This window comes from Dunckerocampus dactyliophorus, chromosome 1 (assembly GCF_027744805.1).
Source record: "Dunckerocampus dactyliophorus isolate RoL2022-P2 chromosome 1, RoL_Ddac_1.1, whole genome shotgun sequence".
Classification (NCBI taxonomy): domain Eukaryota; kingdom Metazoa; phylum Chordata; class Actinopteri; order Syngnathiformes; family Syngnathidae; genus Dunckerocampus; species Dunckerocampus dactyliophorus.
This window is the reverse complement of record NC_072819.1, coordinates 32,164,555-32,185,013: the sequence shown is the minus strand read 5'-3', so window position 1 is coordinate 32,185,013 and position 20,459 is coordinate 32,164,555. Positions and strand designations below refer to the sequence as shown.

Here is a 20,459-nt window from a genome sequence, read left to right as displayed (position 1 = left end):
AAACTAATCTCTCATTATCTCTGGTCTAATCAACATTTATTTAACAATTCACAAATAAATTAGGAATAAATCAAAGGAAGTCAAAGTGTACTTGTTTTATTTAAACACTCAACAAGACAATATAAAAACCGTTTCACATAAATCAATTGCCTAAACAAAGATTACATACTTACAAAATAATGGCAGTTATTCATGCAATAAGGAAATATACCAAATGCAGCTATACATACATGCCTCATCATTATTCTGTGGTTGTTCTCCAGCTTTTAGTCCCATTCAATGCACCATGACACTGTGAAATGAGACTCGACTTTCATCCCGGTTCTTGATGCTCTAAGAAAAATGCTGAACAAAATAACAAAGCTAAACACATGAGAGAGAGAGACGTGTTTATAGTTGCAGCAATTGGAGCGTGCAAGTCCCAGTCCACATGATTAAGTACGCAGAGCATCTGGCTTGAGGAACAGTCTGCTGTGCCAGTAGTCGGGGTTGTCAAAAGATGAGCTGCTGCCAGGCTCGCCCATTCCAGCGCACACCTTGATGTATCCCCCGATCCCTGCACACCTGCTGCCGCCCACCTCACCCTTTATTCGGAGGTTCTGGTAGTCTGCCTGCTCCCACCCATTGGGTATGCCTTCAAATGTGGCCATGTCCTCATAGTCCTTCTCTCCCTCATCTGTGACCACACCTGGCATGTGCAAACTTTGATTCCCCTGAAGTTTTTGTTGTTTATTTGTATCTTCATCTCCTAATTGGCTCTCTGCTTCTTCAGCTGTTTCTTTTGGCTCTGCTGCAGATGTTTCGTGTCTCTCCAGTGGCAGCTCCTCTTCCTCTGTGGAATCAGAGCGTCTGATGTCCATGTATTCATACCTGACTTTTACCTGAGCTACCTGCACACAGTCCTCCATAGCTTGGATTTGCTTTTCAATACTGAGGTGATTTTTCTCAGTTGAGTGTTTTTTGCCACCACAGTCCTCATTTACCTGCTGACTCTCTACAACTGGAATCAGTGTGTCCTCATTGGCCACGTCCTCTACAGGTAACGGTGTCTTGACAATTGGAGAAGGCACCGGTGAGGTTCCGTGAGTCACCAATGGGGTGTCATTCTGTGAGGAGACGTCTCTAGTGGAGTGAGTGTGGCTCATCACCTCATATTCCATGGGCGTAGTTTTCACAGAGAGTGGCAGATTAATCTTTGTTAGCCTTGAGGTTCTCTGCCCACAATGGTTGACTTTGCAGGCTGTGAGCCATGACACAAGAAAATGGAGTATGTGAAACAAATAACGTACATGCTCTATTCCTTTGTTTGGATATTTTACCTCTCTGCGGAGTGCCGAGTGACCCAGGAAGTACGTAACCATAGTGGTCCACCTCCTCCTCCTCCTCTTCTTCCTCCTCGCCTGCCGTCCACACCATGTATGAGGATGGACTTGATGCTGTTGAAAGCTTCCTGTGCCGGCTGATGGATACACGGGGAGGACCTCTTTCGGAGCCAAGCCGAACCCTGTGAGGAGCACCTGCAGTCCTTAAGTCTTCCTCAGGCAGCTCTGGCTCCCTACCACTCCCTCTGATCTCTGACCTCTCTGGCAGTGTTCTCACAGAGCTCCGACGGGACTTCTGGAACCACAACTTAAACAAAAAAGCAAATTTTAAAGGAGCTGTTCCCAATACAAGGACTAATCACAGCCTAACATATTCTCATACAAATGTTTTGGAAATCATGAAAAAATGCAAGTACTATAATGCAGTGATTCTCAACTGGTGGGTCTGAAAAGTGGGTCGTGGATTCGTTTTCAGTGGGTCGTGGGTCTTAATTTTGCACTTTTATTCTTAAGGGTTTTTTTATGCAGCAGGCTGTTGTCTATTAATACTCCTATAGGTGGCAACAATGGTCTGTAGTGCTAATGGAAACCCGCAACGTTAGTACAATGGATCCGCGGTTAGTGGGTCACGTGTTTTTTGGTTAACGTCAAAAACGTCATTATGTTTGCTTTTACAGTGCACATTTAGTATAGTGGCTTTAAAAGGCTCTAAAATGGAACTCAGATGGAGTTTTTATTGAGAAGCTGTTATTGAGAACATGTCTGTTGAGCTAGCAAGTAGAGACCAAAAGTTTGCTGGAGGAAAATAGAAATCCTTTACAAACCCTGTTTGTTAAAATAATTTAGAGTTTGTGGATAAAAATAAATTATTCCTGAAAAATGTTCAACAAACTTGTTTTGTGCTGGCACACTATTTTTCGCAACCTCAAATTGAAACAATGCACTGTCATTTCATTAAATATACGCTATTTGAGTTTCCGCAATTTGTCATTATTGTGTGATGGTGGGTCCTGCAGCCAAACCAGTTGAGAACCCCTGCGATAATGCATTTGAACTGAAGTTTTTCCAGCCAACATGATCCTCACAGCGTCACTACAAATACAAGAGCATACAGTGGAGCTCAACACTCCTCCAAGGCGGAGGACCTGTGTCCTGCAGGTGGCAGCAAAGTCACAGTTTTCACAATGACAAACAATAAGAAGATCAGCAACAAAATGCGATGTTTCTTTTTTGGCCCATGTCACCCCTTTACACAATGTTTCATGTATTTTTCGGCTATGATAGTAACAAAGACACAATGTCAAACTCCAAATTATTATTCATTCATTTTATATACTGCTTGTCCTCCATGCTGGAGCCTATCCCAAATGACTTCAGGCGAGAGGCGGGGTACACCCTGGACTGGTAGACAGCCAATCACAGTCAAAATTCTTATTTTTTTCCCTAAATCAAGTCTTGCCATTAAACACAAACATGTTGAACACGCTGCATTGTTACCTCTTTATTTTGCAAGGACAACTGTATATTTTGGTGTTACTTTCAAAACAGCTTATTTTATTTTCATATATTCATCAATAACACAGTGAGTACACCCCTCACTTTTTAGCAACCGTTTTCAATTGTATTACCAATATACCTTCTTCAGGTAGAATATTATAGAGCTTGGGATGCAGTGTAGATTTACTATCCACTGAAAATGTCTCAACACTGAGCCATTATTGTCTAAATCAGTGATCACCAACCTTTTGGAGCCCAAGATCTCTTTCTCATTGTGCCTTTTTCTCTATTATTTATTTATTTTTTTACAATTTTTGCTTTTTTAAAAATTTTATTTTGTTTCTGCAGTGACGCAATGACAAATTAGCCACGGACAGCAGATGGCCCCTGGGCCACACTTTGGGCACCCCTACTTTTGTGGCTCTTCTTCAGGGTTGGGCTTGTAGCGTTGGCTCTATGAGCACACTACAAATCTATTTGGCTTGTGGCTCAGTGTCGTGGGCAAGCGAAGTGATGGTGGTTGAGGAGAGAGGGTCTGCGTTACAACAGTCATTCCTAATAAGCCACAATGCAATATTTACTGTTGCGTGAACAGGCGCATCGCTGCGTGGTGACACTCTCTCTCTCCTTGTCGGAGGAGAGACAAGGAGAGTTTTGGAGACTGGTCACTCTCACTCTAAAAAATGTGAGTACCAAGATACATGTCTTGGCTACAGTCAAGCATGGCGGTCTGGGTCTGCCGGCACTATTAAAATGTATTGAAAGTATGCTCCAGTGTGTGTCTCGGTGTGTGCGTGTGTGTGTGTGTGTTTGTGTATCACACCTGGCGAATGCTTTCTACAGGACTTGGAGTCATTGGTAGGTATCCACCAGGGCCGGCCTGAGATGCACCACTCTACAAATCAGATGGCAAAATGGTTAATTGACTCTAATAGCGATAACTGTAGGCCAAGTGGAAATGTATTCAGTCACCCTATAGGAATTAATCCTGGAGCGAGAGAGGCTCCATGATGGAGAGTGTTGCAGAGGAGGTGTGGCTAAACCTTCCTCCAATCCTTCCTCATCGCCATCGACCAAATCTGGGTCAAGCAGTCCTTGCTCAGAATCTCTGCGATGGATGTCTTGTCCTTCCATCTGCACAATAACGCAACTGAGTAAAACTGTTAGCGTTCTAGCTAGTAGAAGTAAGTGTTTGAGTCAAATTACGACTACCTCACCTTGATGACGAGGTACCTGGGTGGATCTCTCGCCATGCGCGTAAAGTCACTTGCCAGCTCTTTGAAGGTGGGCCTTATGTTTTCATCAATCATCCAACCTGAAAAGGAAACAGCTCTGTTTAACATCCTGTGTGTGAAACTTTGTGTACACATGCGCACTGTGGTGCCACTCACATTTGACCATGACCATGTAGACATCTATGGTGCAGATGTGAGGTTGTGACAGACGTTCGCCTTTCTCCAGCAGGCCTGGCACTGCCTGCGGCTGCACGGAACCGTAAGGCTCCGCCCCGAATGACATCATCTCCCACACTGTCACTCCTGTGAGAAAGAAGAAGGAGACATTAATACTCAAAACTCCAGAATTTACTGGTGTTCACTAACAGAAGGGATCTTACCATAACTCCAGACGTCACTTTGATGGGTGTATCTTCTAAACAAGATGCTTTCAAGAGCCATCCATTTGATCGGAGTCTGCATTAGCTAAGATGAATTAGCTCAGCTTGATGCAGTGCATGATAACAAAATATGCAACAAAGTCAACCTTGTTGTCGGTGTAGACAAATTTCTTGTCGTCAGGATAAAGGAGAGCAGCTACACCGTAGTCAGATATCTGAACTTGGTAGTTGTTCTTCAGCAGGATGTTCCGGGCCGCCAGGTTCCTGTGCACCACACAGTGTTCCTCCAGGTAGTACATACCCTGAGACACAAATGTGTCACCACCGTGCATCATGACTGACAATCTGCAGTCTTAAAAAACTTTCACTCCACAGCCACTCACTTTGGCAATCTGCACACACCAGTTGAGAAGGCGTTGAGGGCCCAGGCTGTTCCTGTGCTGCTTGATGTGCTCCAATAAGGAGCCCAGTGAACTCAGCTGAGTCACCAGTTGAAGACTGGACCCTGGACATATTCCCAGAAGCCTCACAATGTAGGAGTGGTCCAGGCTGCCCATTGAGAGCATGTGCTGTGTGGAGATGCAACAATTAAGTCCTCGTTCCCTAGCCCCTTGGTCAAGATAGTCAAAGTCTCACATTGGTTAACTCAGTGAAGGTTTGATGACCTGAGCTGTCCTGAATGGTCTTGATGGCCACCGGGATCTTTACTGTCTCTCCTTCTGGAGTCCAAAACCCCTTCAAAGCAGAAACATACAGCTGAAATAACACGTACAACTTCATAGTCCTCACCTGTTATTCAAAAACTCAACCAGTTTACTGATACCCTGTGCACTGTGCCAAAAACACCCGACCCGAGTACTTTGAGCTTTTTTAGCTCTGATGGCTTCAGGATGTGGGCGTGAACCTTGGTTCCTTTCTCCCCGGGACCCAGTGGCTCAAAACTCTGCCAAAATACAAGAATAATCCCCACATGAACATCGATTTATTGATGAAAAGGATCCTTTCCATCATGGACAACCAGCATCATCCAATGCGCAGCATCATCTCCCGACAGAAGAGCGGCTTTTCAACACAACAGAGACTGGACTTATTACCTTGTGTGTTATTGCACTATGAATTTGAAGTGATTTGTCTTATATTTACTTATTTATATATTTATTTATTCTATTTTCTTATTTTTCTTATCTCTCCTATCTTGCTATTTAACTATCTATTTATCTATCTAGCTATCGGCAGCTCATGGGACTGACTCACCTCGCCGCTCTCTAGGTACCTCCTCATGGCTCTCTTGCGGCGAATGGCCAGGCCTCGATGGTACAGCACGCCCAGGAAAAACAACACGAGGCAGAATATCAAGCCAGCTGGCACACCTAGAGCGATGCCTGTGATCTGGCCACTTCAGAGCAAAGCAGATGACAGGGTGGGGATGTGGGTCAAAAAGATCAGAAATAGAGCTAAGTAAAGTGAGATAATGATGTAATGATTTTGGTTCCTGTGGCAGCAGCAACAAGGAGATCTGATAAAACACATGTTCCACCGAGGTTGATGTCAAGTCAGTGGGTTGTCTTTGGGGGTAACAGCAGCAGAACAATTACTCAGTAATGCACAGTAAGTGACGAGATTTAAAGTATCTGAATGTGAGTACACCCTCCATATTCAGCAAACGCCTTATCTTCTCAAGGGACAATACTGTAGAAATGAAACTTTGATACACTTTAGTTCAGTAGTCGGTGTACGGCTTGTATAGCAGTGTATATTTACTACTAAAGATAAGTCAAAACACAGCCATTATTGTCTAAATAGCTGGCAACACAAGTGAGTACCAACATACAGCAAGTGTGTCATGCCTACAGTCAAGTATGGTGGTGGTAGCATCATGGTCTAAAGATGCATGCATTCCTGTCAACATTTGCATTATAAAAATGGGAAGGGTGGGGGACGCTGTTGGAAGACACGACTATGTACTATGGTTACTTTACGCGTGTGCTACCGGCGACAGGATATATTGCACCAATGTTGCTTGAGTGTTGCCGGGTGAAACGGAAGCTGTGCTACTGCGGCAGAACCAGAGTGGATTTTTTTCCTCTTCAGTTAAGGTTAAAGTTAAAATCTGAGACAAATACATTAAACTATTAAAGCAAGAGGATGCTGGGAAAGAAGAGCATAATACGGTCATTTCCTGGTCAAAATGAGGGGGTTGACAGGTATGGTTGCATGAGTGCTACTGGAACTGGGCAACTGCGGTTCATTGAGCAAAACATGAAGTCCAACATGTACTGTGACATTCTGAAGCAGAGCATGATGCATCCATGATTATTTTCAAATGTTCAGAGAAAAGTAAATCCATACTGCTTTCCAAGCTGTACACTGGCTACTCTAACTTTCTTTCGATTGGTGTGTCTTGAGGAGTACTGTGCTCTAATAAACATGGTAACATTCCTGTATGACCAGGAATTCTGAATTCCTGATGAAAAAAAAAAAACATTGGGCCTACATCCCTATTTTTGGGGGCCCTGTCAGTCTGGGGTAATGTATACAGTAGGTCAGTTGTAATGCTTCATTTAACAACTAGTCAGTGTAGCTTTATACATTTACCAACAGGGGGAGGCACTGACCTGCTGGCCGCCAGTCTGACAGTCTCAAAACAATCACTGAGTTGTGGACCTGAGCATCTGTAACATACAGATATATCACTTATAGTTCATGTTTCTGTAACACATATACGGAGGAAGGACACTTATGGCATAAAAACCGTTAAGTAGTCTGTATCTCACCCTTGGGTGCAATTTTGGTGACATGGTTCACAGTGACCTTCCTTGTTGGGATATTTGAAGATGAGTCCTCTCTGTCCATCATTCACCCCAGCTGGGCAAGAGGACATGCAGTATGGACCATCGCGGAGGTTGGCACATGCCACACACTCGTATGCACCCTAACAGAGAAAGAGAGGTGGCAGGTGTTCGTGGAGTTGTGCAGCCTTCAATCTTTAAAGATAATAGCCTGCTGCGGTGTAAGTGTTTACCGGTCCAGTGCAGCTGGACTTTCCATGCTGAGCTTTGCACTCTGAATGACAGGCAACACACTCTCCGTCAGGCCTGGCAAATTCCCTTGATGCTCTTCAAAAGCAAAAGTCAAATATAGACATGTTAGAGATTAGATAGAATGACTTACTAAATATACTGTATCAGCCACAAGAAGCGCACATTCACTGACCCAGTATAAAAATGACAGCTGTCCACACAAGTGCCATTTCGGCTGTAGTTCTTGCAGGAGAGACACTCGTTGGGACCTGGGCCCCAGCAACCGGAGTCTGAACACAGCGTATCACACACATGCCCCTTTGCAACTGTAACATAGCAAAGAATCTGTTTGCAGCAATGCACAAGGAAAGAAAACATAAGGTAGAAACAGAGGACGCTTTACCACATTCTACCAGCGGCCTGTTGGTGTTGATGCTGTTGACCTGGACTTTGTGGCCTTTGAGCAACTTGGTCCAGTTCACAGTGTGGAGGTAGCACAACTTGGCATTCTGACTGATGTACACGCTACCATCGCTGATCTCTCGAAGAGAGCGCAGACCCAGAGAGGTGAGAGTGGGGATGTGCATCACCATCAGGGAAAAGCGCCTTTAATGGACAAATTGGAGGAAGCATGTCAAGCCTATAAATTGTTGTGACACTTCACTGTGTTCTCACAAGATTGTATAGCATATCATACAAAACATAAGCACTGGTCGCATTTGACTGTTTTCTGTCTATTTGCACCCTGCAACACATTCAACAAATATGACAGACAACTATGTTTTAACATAATTTCAACAGGAATTGGTCATCTGACTTTTGTGGTGTACTGTATAGACATACTGCATATATATATATATAAACATAAGTTTGAACATAGTTTGTATCTATAACTAACCAAAGTCCGACACTGGTCCGAAAACCAGCCTGTATCTGGTGTGACCACCATTCGCTCTAATACGGTGTATGCTGATCCAGAGCATCCCAAACACGCTCAAAGGATGAGTATACTGGGCCATGCAAGAACTGGGATGATTTCAGCTTCCAGAATGAACTTGTTTTGCGGATCAAGTGGCCCATGGTGACAGTGGGGTGTGGTATGGCTAGGCATATGCTTCGGACAATAAACAGGTGGATTTTATTGTATTGTATTTGTATTGTATTTGTACTTTATTTATCCCACAGAGGGGAAATTCACTTGTTACAGCAGCAAGCAAGATACGCAAGTAAAGAGTACAGTGTAAAGAATGCATATTGACTACAACATGGTTCAGGTGGTGCAGGTGTTGTAGAGTTTGACAGCGGTCGGTATGAAGAACCTGCGGAACCTCTCCTTCTTACACCGTGGGTGTAACAGTCTGCTGCTGAAGGAGCTGCCCAGGGAAACAACAGTGTCATGTAGCGGGTGAAAGGTGTTGTCCATGATGGATGTCAGCTTTTAATGGCATTCTGAATGCACAGAGATCCCGAGACCCATTGTTGTGCTATTCATCTACGACCAACACCTCATGTTGCAGCATGATAATGCACGGCCTCACGTTGCAAGGATTTGTACACAATTTCTGGAAGCTGAAAGCAGTTCTTGCATCGCCAGCATACTCACCGGACACATCACCAATTGAGCATGTTTGGGATGGTAAATCAGCGTATATAGTATTTGTGGCAGTTGGTGGTCACACCAGACACTGACTGGTTTTCAGACTCCTGACTGTGGGCAGTCTCCCCCCCAGTACAGTTAAACTGCACATTTTGGAGTGGCTTTTTATTGTGGCCAACCTAAGGCACACCTACAGTATGCAATAATCATCCTGTCTAATCGGCATATTGATATGATGCTAATTAATTTTGTTATAGTTTCAAGTCCTGCCATATTCTTGAGAAAAAAAGGCTCCCATGTTACATTTGTTTGTACCTGTCATGTGTGTTATTGGACAATATTATCACTACTATTATAAACAACATGCAATTAAAGTAGTGCTCACTGACTACAAATCATACCATGTGACACACTAAAACACACAGAAAAACACGTGGAGGGATAAAAGCACATCATGTAAACTTACTTATAGAGTGACCTCCCCTGAATGGTGGTGAGACTCGAAAAGACTGACAAATCACTGAGCTCTTTTGGCCAGGACTGGATGTTTAGAATATCTGATAATTAAACACAGAGCCACCATTAAGGACCTTGAGATAATTTATACTCAGCACTTAAGCGTAGAATCTTTAGAGATATGCTACCTGTTATTTCTCTTACAGTGCGGAAGATTTCCAGCTTTTTAGCATCCAGAGGTGGGATCTTCTTAAAGTCATCGCTGATGAAACCAGACAGAAACACTATGTGAACATGTGGTGACGCTGTATAATTGTAACTATAACATTGCTGCTGGAAGAGACATTGAAATGAATCAACAAATGTGAGAGAAAGAGAGCTCCCAACATGCTGGATGCATTTGCACTGCACCATGATGAGCATTATATGGGCCTAAAAACATACCCAAGAATCCCCGTGACCAGGAAGTGGAGACTTCCTTGGATTTTGGTACAGTTGATGAAACTGTCAATGTTACTGGAGTCCACAGTCTGCCTGTGTTCTGCACCTGTGCCTTCACATACTGTCAAGATAAAGAAAAATACATGATCATTAATTACCTTTTTCCCTGCAGAAAGGTGAGTGACACACAATAAGATATTTCTTTCTGTCAAACCTTTTGGGCAGAGTCCACTGCAAGGCTCACAGCGCCTCTGTCCCTCTCTTTCCACCTCCATCTTGTCTGGAGGACAGACGCTCACACATGAGCTACCATCTACCACGAAATGAGCTACCAAATGAGAGAATAAAGGTAAAAAAAGTAATCCAAATAATGCGAAAGTGTGTCCCACGAGGCAGCACTCACTGGGGCATTGAGAGACACAAATGGATCCATATTGATATTTGGCATTTGGGTTGGTTTCCATCTGAAAGGTCTGCTTGTTATAGATGAGAGCTTGTGGACATTGAGGAACGCAGGCTCCAGAGTCATTGAAATGGCGACATGCCTACATACAAAGACAATATCACATAATATGCACTCATGGGATCCTTCATTTTGTACACTTGCACAACCGATTGCTTGACAGTGTCATATTAATTTAACAATATGTTTAGCATTATGACTATAGCATTACGACTGTATGCCCAGTGGTGAAGGACTGTGCACACTGAGAGGTGTTTCTAATACTTCTCGTACCCCTCTTGTGTAATTAAAAAACTTAACCAATGTATTAAAAACACCTTTGAGTTGTCCACTACTACACCACTTTAAATAGTCTATTTGCATCTAATATTGTGGATTTATACAGTATAAATCCGTGTCTCAGGTCAAATCAATAACAACAAAGCATATGAGGGAGTCTGATTTTTAAAGGATAATGATGCATGATTTGTGGTACAGCTGCAATCAACATAATAATATAATAAAATGCCGTAGTACATTTGTAATATATTCAATTTGAACACATTGAGCAGTAGAAATTGGCATAGTGTTTCATATTGTGTGGCACAGTGAGGTTCCCCTAAGAAAATATAATATGACTGGGGCCTGCCTTACTCCCTAAGAAAATGATTTTCTTGAACATATTTTGGATTCATTTGGGATTTTCTGCCCACCTCATGACCATTTTGCCTTTAAATATAAATGAAGTTAGGTTTGCATGTTTGAATGATTCTAATTTTTATTTCAAGCTGCTTTGGCACCTCCCTGCCTCACACTTTGAAACAAACACTGATGAGTTGTGTCGTATTCATTCTGCAAAGTCTCATTCTCATCCCATGAGGAGAGCCTACAACTCTTACAAAACAATCCACATCCACAGGGCCAGTGCATCCTGCTGCACACTCTATGTGACAGCAGTCCCTTGGGCTGGCCCCGAAACAACGACCGTTGCACTGCGGAGCGCACACCGTCTTCGTCACTGAAACACAACATATGACAAGAGCGTAGGACAGGTCAAGGGCATGTGTGTTGAGTCTTTGTGTGTACATCATTAAGAGGAGAGGAGTTCAGAGAAAGTCAGTACACTGAGAAGGTCAAAAAGAGAAAGGGAGCAATTGTGCACACTCACAGATTTGACACTGCTTCTCATTTGGCCCCCAGCAGTAATCCCCACAAGATTTGTGACACAAGCCTGAGACATGAGTAGGACAACAGCATTCAACAGTGCACAACTATTGAAAATAATCATTTGTGAGAAAGAGCAGTCCAAACCTCTCTCTCCATTGTAGCGGATGTCAATAGGAGCATTGCTGTCCCTAATTATATCTTGCCAGTAGATCCATGGACCATAACTTAGGTATTTATTATTAATAATCTGTACTCCTCCCTCCAGAATCTCTGCAAAAGAAGTAGACACAAGAGCAGACACGATAACCATTTTTATATTTACCTTTTTTGTATTCCTTTATCACTGCAAGTTATGTTCTGTCAGTTTTTCGACTCCATTTTCATTTTGCATTTTTTTTCAACACTACTTTCCCTTCTTTCTTTCCTTTCCCTTCTTTCACCACTGCATACGCTGTCAGTCTATTGCTACACAATCTCTATTCTTTTCTCTACTAATTAAAAACACAAAAAGTGAACAAACCTATTAATGACAAAATGTAAAAACATGAATGTGTTAAAGGCACGGTGTGCATGAATTATCAGTGACAGATACAGTATAGTGAAGGGTACAATTAAATAAGATCTGCTTCTTCCGACTCTTTTCCGGACATTGTGGGAGTGTAAACATGTTATGTTCCTCAATGTAACTTGTTAAGCGTGTCCTAAACAAACAAACCATGACATGACCACGACCATCAGTGTTTAGAATACTTAAATTGTCAACACTATATTACATTCTCACCATGTCTTAGGTATAATTTCCCATCTTTACCTGTCAGATTTGCGAGCCCCAGCTGCCGTAAACCATTTGATCCATCCTTCGGATAGTTGAAGAAGACAGAGAGGGCAAAGCGTCTTTCGTAAAGGCTGCTTCCTCGGATGACCCGCAGTTGCTCCAAGGGAATTTCCTGAAAATGATTCATGGAGATGAGCACGTAGCCAGTCACCTCACGGATTGTCTGCAAGGAGGAGAAAGAGCTGGCTAATGAAACATTAAACAACAGTTGACAGGCTCTGAAGACAAGGAAGTTTGAGTTACTGTTACTGTTATCTTTAGTCAGCAAATGCACAGCAAGAACAGTGAGAGGTCTGTGATGTAGTCTCTGACAGAGCCTCCAGCAAGAAGAAAATAGGCAAGCACTGCCCTGTTTTGAGTGCTGCACCTCTCATCTTCACTTTGTAAGTCAACTGAGGCATTTTCCTTACCTTCAAGAAGGAGAAGTCCCAGTTGCTCTCAATCTGTGTGATTTCCAGGTTTCCCATTATAATCTCACAGCCGTCATAGCGGTCCTTGATCAGGTTGTACTGATTTTCCTGAGAGCCTGTGGAGCTCAGACCATTCTGGGTACCAGGACACACAACTAAGATCCACAAACACACAAAGGAAATAGTAATTAAGAAAACCTGAAGGCCCAGAACCCCATTGTAGATCACTTTTACTTCCTGTTAAAGAGAACAAACAAGACTGTGCCGTGTTATTATTTATCGTAGCTGCGGTGCTCTTGAGTAAGGTTCCTAACGTCCCCAAGCATGTATTATTAATGCTATGGTCACCACTGAGATGAAGGGCAAAGGTGAAAGAGAAATGCAAAAATGTCACTCACATTTTTATCCACTCCATTTTTACGTTTTGCTTAGCCCAAAGCAGGGGTGTCAAAAGTGCAGCCCAGGGGCCATTTGTGGCTTTCAGCTGTTTTTTTATTGGCCCGTGGCACATTGTAGAAAATTAAAATAACCCCCAAAAAACAGCAACAACGGGAAAAAAAAACATTAAAAGGTGTAATGTCACAAGAAAAGCTGAAATGTTGATACTAATAATTAATAATAATACACTTTGTCACCTATAACACAAAGCTGACTTTTTTTTTTTAACCTTTTTTACTTATTTTTTTACAAAATACAAAATATCAAATTGGCCGCCGCATTCTTTGCGTTTGGACACCCTTACCTTAAGGGCAGCGAGATCGCTCTAAATAAAATGCCTTAATTTATTTTGACAGTTTGTTGTAGGATGCAAACCTTTCACCCTTTGGTCTTGAAGCCTAGTTTTTACTCACTAAGCCACTCCCGCCTCCATGGCGTTATACTGCACCTCAACTTCTCACATCAGGGGTTGCCACAGAAGTCCGGAGCATAATTTGTTTTGGCTCATTTACAGTATTTCATCAGAGGCCCCTCATTCTGAAGCAAAACCTTCCATCTGTCTGGGCTGTAGGCACTGGAAAGCTCCAACAACTGCGTGTTGGGCACTGACTCGGAATCCACCCCATGCTAGTTGCATGGAAGGCAGCAGCATGTGTCACTATCCTATCAATGCATTCTGCTGCCTCCATTTATGTCAATATAATCATCCATTTACCCATTTGGAACCTGGAGCCCACATGACAGATGAAAGGTAGACTAAAGCCTGACTGTTCAACACAGGGTGATTGTAAATGGGGCAGTGAATGCTAACTGCACAAAGGCTTTGTAAACCACTAGATGACCAATGCCCATAAATCATGATATAATAATAATAATTTGATTTTAGCAAATTTTTGCCAGTGTTGCATTGTCATTGTCAGGTTATGTATGACAAATCAACCCGCAGTGCACAATAAATTACTAACATAGGTTGCTGACTTAATATTAAGTGTGCAAGACTTCAGTCAGCGGAGGCAGATGAGGTAGAGACCCACCTGTCATCAGGGGAAAAAAAAGAAAAAGAAACATTATTGTTATTATATGGTTATTATTATAATTATTAATAATAAATAACAAAAAAGAAACAATACATTAAATAAGAAAATAACATTCCCATTGAACTGTGTTATAAATGTATTTTCTATATGATTCCAATCATTTCTTAGCATTTTCTTAAGTAAAAATAGCTGAATTTGCACATTTTCTGATCAAATACGGGGAAGTAAGCTGAAATGAGGCTGTAGCAAATCTCTCCATGGCCCATGCCCGTTTCTGTTTGTCAGCTTGTTGCCAGTAATATAATGCTGTAAAAGCATGTATTAGAAACAGTGACTTTCTACAGCCTGTGGGATGCCTTTAATGTAAGCGTGACATCATTATTCATGCTAAACGGACAATAAAATACAGAGAAATGTCATACACTAAGGCGCTGCAGTACTGCACCTCATCCGTGTGTGAGTTGGAAGGTACGGTATTTGTCACTGTTGTCTTTCAACAGAGAGGAAAAGCTGGTGTATTGCCTTATTTATTTGACACCAGCTACAGCTACAGTTCAAGTCAAATGCATTAAAGATGTTTTTTTTGCTCTGCTGAATGAACGAATGAATTTCACTGTCAAGATGGAGGATTTTATATCCAAGCTCGACAGATGGTGATCATACTTTTGCAACAAAGTATCAGAACTTTTCCTGGAGAAGGATAGAATACATGTACTTCATATACAGAAAAAAGGACCACCATTGTTTTCAGTTTATGAAACAATAATAAATGGGACTAAGAAGTATTCGAAAACAAAGTTTTTAACAAAGTCAATTTTTCTCTTCTTTTCTTGATGTCCTGTTAATGAGCAACCCATATGAACAGAAATAAAACTCCAAAGGAGGTAGCGCCTCAGCAGCCATGAACCTCATGACAAGACACTGAGCAAGTTCCACTATTTCTATGGCTGCTGTGCTGGCTGAACAATATGAAGAAGAGTAACACAGTCTCATAGTCACTCTGACACGCAGAGCAGTCCAAGCCTTGGGGATGAGGGAATAACGGGTTTAGGGTCGAGGAGTAAGGGCTTCTCACATACAAAGTTCTTATTGTGCTAAAACTATAAATGTGGATAGTGTGTCTCAGTGCAGTGACAGTACTTCTGTGTGTGTGTGTGTGTGTGTGCGTGTATCGCGGCTCTATGTGTCTGAGATGAGGGGCTAGGCTGCTGAGATCATACCAAAAGACAATGACTCATGTGTGTTGTCTCTTCTGGCAGTGGCAAGGGAAATATCATGAACAGAAGAGGACGCACACATAAAATCATTGCTTCAGAAACAGCATAGCTGTTAAATGCATTGATCATAATATTGGTCATAAGTATTTTTAAAAAGTGCCACTTCATGGCAGACACAAAATGTACACGTTTAGTAGCGTCCTATAAATGGTGAAAAATAAAATGTAATCCCCTTATAGACTATGTATTACAGCAATAGGAAGTGAAAGTTTAGTGAGGCCAAACCCCTCATTAATTGATTGAATTGAAGAGCTGTGTCCCAGTACTTTTGCCAATATAGTCGACATCTGTTTCAACCAGCACATGCAATCATTTCATACATGACACAATCAATAATCAAGTAAGCAACAAACAGCAGTAAGAGTCATTGTTATATTGCATTATATGTTATGTTGTTTGTTATATTGTTAAAAGGGTCTTTCAGGAACATACAGTATTATAGTGCCTCCGTTCGTCACTAGCAATTTATAAAGACTTGATTTTAAAGCTGCGTTAATGGGCTTGATTAACGCTCCGCAATAACAGTAAAAAGATCTCGAGGCGAAGGCTAACAGTTCCAGTAAAGAAAATGAAAAAAATAGTTTTTATAGAAAAGGCAAGAATGCACAGCAAGGCAGCGTAAGACAAAGCTGTATATGCTCGGTCGTAGGAATCACTTACCTTCATGTGTTTGTGAAAATGAACTCCACAACAACGTTGCAGACACTGAAATGACTAGCCACTGGTTCATGTTGACATTTAATCTATTCACTAAAATGTCAACATATATCACAAAGTCCAGGTGCTTCTCCAAACAGCTGAAGTGGTGTAAGAAAAAAAAAAATCATCCAAATTACTTTCACTCTGTCTCTGCTGCAATCATAGAGGGCAAGGAGTTGATGTTAAACAGCTAAACATGATCAAAAACACCACATAAACGCGCCAATAGAATGGATGAAAACAGCCAACAAGTGGCAGTTTATTTTGAGCAGGACCTTCCCTCCCAGAGGAGGCTATGCGATTGGCCAGGGGACAGATTTTTCCACCAATCAGAAGCTGGTCCGTTTTGTTTTATTTTTGTTTATTGATTTCACAAACAAACGTGACAGATGTGTCGCTGCATTTGCATGAACTGCGGAATAAATAAAGATACATTTTAATTTAGAATAACAGTTTTTCCAACAAAATGTCACACACAGCCAGTGTAAGTTTGTCTGCGTGTATTTGCCTCGTTAAGAGTATATATGTACATTAACAAAAAGTAAAGCTTTTGTGTTTGCATCAGCATGAACGCCATGAACTCTACGCAGCCCTTTAATGCACAGATGTGTTTCATGTCGGCCTGTGTATGTCCAAGCAGCGCTGCTTTGCAGTGAGTGGCTGCACTGTTGCCGCTGTAAAGAGCAGTATTGTCCCTCTTCTGCCTGCTTAATCACCTCTTTGATGGGCATGGAGCAGCCAGCCACAATGCTCACATTGTCACATGGTCAAGTAACTTCTCTGCCCCCAAAACAGGCTTAATTTGTGAACATAGCCTCAAAGTGGTCAAGATTCCTCAACATGACACTGCAGCTACTCACTGACGGATGAACACGAGTAACTTCTTCTGACAAACTGTGAATCATGCAGACTTTTAATGGACGTTTGATTGCGACTGTCTCATATTTTCTCATATTCTCATATTATATGCAAAAAGGTTTGGGCTGCTTTTGTTTCGGAATGGTTTGACATAATGATACACTCAACATGATACATACAACTTTAGATACACGCGCACACTTTGAATAGATCCAGGAATCATTCATTCATTCTTATTTTACTGCTTATCCTGTCCAAGTTCACCGGTGGGCTGGGGCCGATCCCATATCAATTTGGGTGAGAGGTGAGAGACCAAAGGCCATTCATTTCACACTCACATTAACGTCTGTGGGCAATTTAGAGTAATCACTTAGCCTAGCATTGTATCAATCAAACATGAAAGTATTTGGACTGTCACACAAGTTTGGAGTAGCCAGAGAAAAGCCACACAAGCACACAGAGAACATGCAAACTCCGCAAGAGAGATCCTAGCAAACAATTTTTGCCACCATGCATCCCTCTAGTTACATTCAAGACTTGTATCAGAAGAATGGGAAGAGAAAACTATTTCATGATCCAAAGCCTACCATGTCATGTGTCAAACTTGTTGGAGGCAGTGTTAGCATATTGACATGTATAGCTGCTAATGACAGAAGTGAGCAGATTAATTTTGAGGTGTACGGTTTCGGCCTATACTCTAATCATATGAGCCAGAAATGAGCCAGAAAAATACTGAAAAAGTAACTCAAGATTTTTAGTAGGCAAATAAATTGAACATTTTTCAGTGACCTTATCTCAAGCCAATCACTTACTGAAGACAAACTTAAAGGCAGCAAGAGTCCTCAACAAGCAGCAAGTGAAGGTGGCTGCAGTGATGGCCTGGCAAAGCATCTCCAGAAAGAAAACACACAATTTGTATTAGAAAATTAAATTATATTAAATATAAATTGTAATAAATGTAATTTGTACACATATTTTTAAATTGGGATAAAAATGTGATATTGGCTCACTGCCTTTTAACCCTTATTGAACCAGGTAGATCGTCTACCCTGGTTAGTGTTTTTCAGTTAACATCAAAAAATTTTTGCTAAAATTTTGCCATGGCTTGTGTTCACCCGTTTGGTTAGTGTGCAATATGGGCCGCGTAACAAACTGTTGTGTTTGTACTCGGCTTTTTTACACAACCGTCTTGGATCACGCCCAAAGACGAAATCCAAAAGAGGATGCGAACATTCCAAAAAGAGTGAATACCACTATTGAATTCAAGAAAGAAGTCATCTCAAACTTCGAAGATGGTGTCCATGTTGCTGCTCTCAGCAGGATGTACTGTAAGCCCTCATCAATAATACGTACCATCGTGAAGAATAACAACATAATCAAGTCAACTAATGTTGCGAAAGGACTAACAGTGTCCTACAAAGTGTGATTTGCGTCCCATGTGTGCAGTAAAATCAATAAAGGGGGTGTTAGAGTTGATAGAAATAGATAAAGTAGTACTTTGGAGCGATTCTGTGGTTGCTCTGGGCTTGTGCAGGTGGGCTGCTTTAAATGGATAGTTCGGATTTTTTGACATGAAGTTTTATGAGATCTCCATCAGCATTGTAGTCCAATAACAGCGACTTAACCCCCCGCTTGGTCTCCTAAGTCCAGTTCTGGTCAGATTTTGGTGATGAAGAATATAGTTCCGCTTAGTTGCTGGGGACAATTAAGTAAGTTTGGCTTCTAAAAACAATATGCTTTCAAAAGATTAAAACATTTGCATCAGAAAAAGGCCTTCTCAAAAACTCAAACCTCACAAAACGCTCGGCCTTATATGTGTCTCCCGCCGTATCCCTGTGCACTGTGCACTGTCGCCTGTGCGTTCATGTGAATGTGACCAAGACACTCAATCTTCTTCGACTGTGGCACACATATGTAAACAAGGTAGCCGCGCCGCTCTGTCGCTAAAAGATTTAAAAGACTGAAAAGTGTGTCTGCATGATCTCTTTTGGGGAAAACCAACCTGGACGATTCAGGGGGATTGCCCTCCAATCATAATCTCCTCTCCTCCCCCTTCTCTTTGCAAAACTAGGTAAAAGTGATGTTAAATGTTCATGTCTTCATCACATATGCCATGTTTGTGGCATCTCCTTCCTGAACCACCACCTTATCGTGGTGAAGGAGTTTGTGTGTCTCAATGATCCTAGGAACAAAGTTGTCGGGGGCTTTTATGCCCCTGGTAGGGTCACCCATGACAAACAGGTCCTAGGGGAGGGACCAGACAAAGAGTGGCTCAACAGACCCCAGTGAAGAGACACAACTTTGGACCATGATTTCCCTCGCCCGGACGCGGGTCACCAGGGCCCCCTTCTGGAGCCAGGCTTGGAGGTGGGGCAGGATGGCAAGCCTCTGGTGGCCGGGCCTGCACCCATGGGCTCCGGTTGGGCACAGGAGGGCACGAAGAGGTAACATGGGCCCCCTTCCCATGAACTCACCACTCATGAGAGGGACCAAAGGGGTCGGGTGCAGAGTGAGCTGGGTGGCGGCCTTGGCAGTCTGATCCTCGGTTGCAGAAGCTAGCTTTTTTTTTTTTTTTTTTTTTTTTTTTTTTTTTTTCCCCTGTCCTGTCCAGCCTTTAAAGCAGATAGAATTGTATACCTAAATGCCGTCAAGTGATCAACAGATTTACTCTGCCAGAGAGAAGTGTGATATACACTTCCCCTGTCATACAAAATTTATTCGACCTTGATGCTTGTTATAAAGCAAATTTGGAACGACCGGACCGGAGCAGGAGGGGACAGAGAAGAAGAGAAAAGGAAACAGGGGGGGGGGGGGCGAGAGGGGACAAAAACAAAAAAAAGAGAGACAAGAGACAAGGACAACAGCAGCAACAACAACAATTGTGACAGAACAACAGAAACATACAGAACGACATCAGCAAATAAATGTCCGTGACAACTATAAAGACGAACAAGGATAAAGGACAAATCAATATCAACAACCACAATGACAAAGCTGTCAATGACAATCAGACATAATAGCAGTCATGAAATGATGAACTATGACAGTGATCACAATGACAATACTGCATTGAAACAGTCGCACACAATAGCAGTCATGAAATGATGAACTATGACAGTGATCACAATGACAATACTGCATTGAAACAGTCACACATAACTGTAGTAATGAAATGATTATCCATGATAGTGAATAGAATCAAAGTTACTGTAATGCACATCATTGTAAAAAAAAAAATATACATATACACATATATATACATACATACACATACATACATATATATATACATATATATATATATATATATATATATATACACATACATACCGCACATACACATATATA

The 20,459-nt window shown here is 42.0% G+C and overlaps 1 protein-coding gene across 2 annotated transcripts; it reads right to left on the bottom strand.

Annotated features, from left to right (window-relative positions):
- Positions 1 to 116: 116 nt before the first annotated feature.
- erbb3b (erb-b2 receptor tyrosine kinase 3b) lies at positions 117 to 16,479 on the bottom strand. Of its 2 annotated transcripts, none has more exons than XM_054791657.1 (28): positions 16,215 to 16,479; positions 12,803 to 12,957; positions 12,369 to 12,555; positions 11,702 to 11,827; positions 11,559 to 11,621; positions 11,290 to 11,408; positions 10,352 to 10,493; positions 10,163 to 10,276; positions 9,952 to 10,069; positions 9,696 to 9,769; positions 9,518 to 9,608; positions 7,858 to 8,060; positions 7,648 to 7,780; positions 7,457 to 7,550; positions 7,209 to 7,366; positions 7,050 to 7,106; positions 5,689 to 5,830; positions 5,258 to 5,377; positions 5,071 to 5,169; positions 4,818 to 5,003; positions 4,581 to 4,736; positions 4,435 to 4,510; positions 4,211 to 4,357; positions 4,037 to 4,134; positions 3,792 to 3,953; positions 3,643 to 3,714; positions 1,320 to 1,629; positions 117 to 1,240 (listed from the first exon to the last, which is right to left on the bottom strand). In XM_054791657.1, the coding sequence occupies exons 1-28, from the start codon at positions 16,282 to 16,284 to the stop codon at positions 435 to 437; spliced, it is 4,278 nt and encodes a 1,425-aa protein (XP_054647632.1). In that variant the 5' UTR covers positions 16,285 to 16,479; the 3' UTR covers positions 117 to 434. The 2 variants fall into 2 exon arrangements, with proteins under 2 accessions (XP_054647632.1, XP_054647638.1); XM_054791663.1 differs by having other exon boundaries at positions 12,369 to 12,504.
- Positions 16,480 to 20,459: the final 3,980 nt, after the last annotated feature.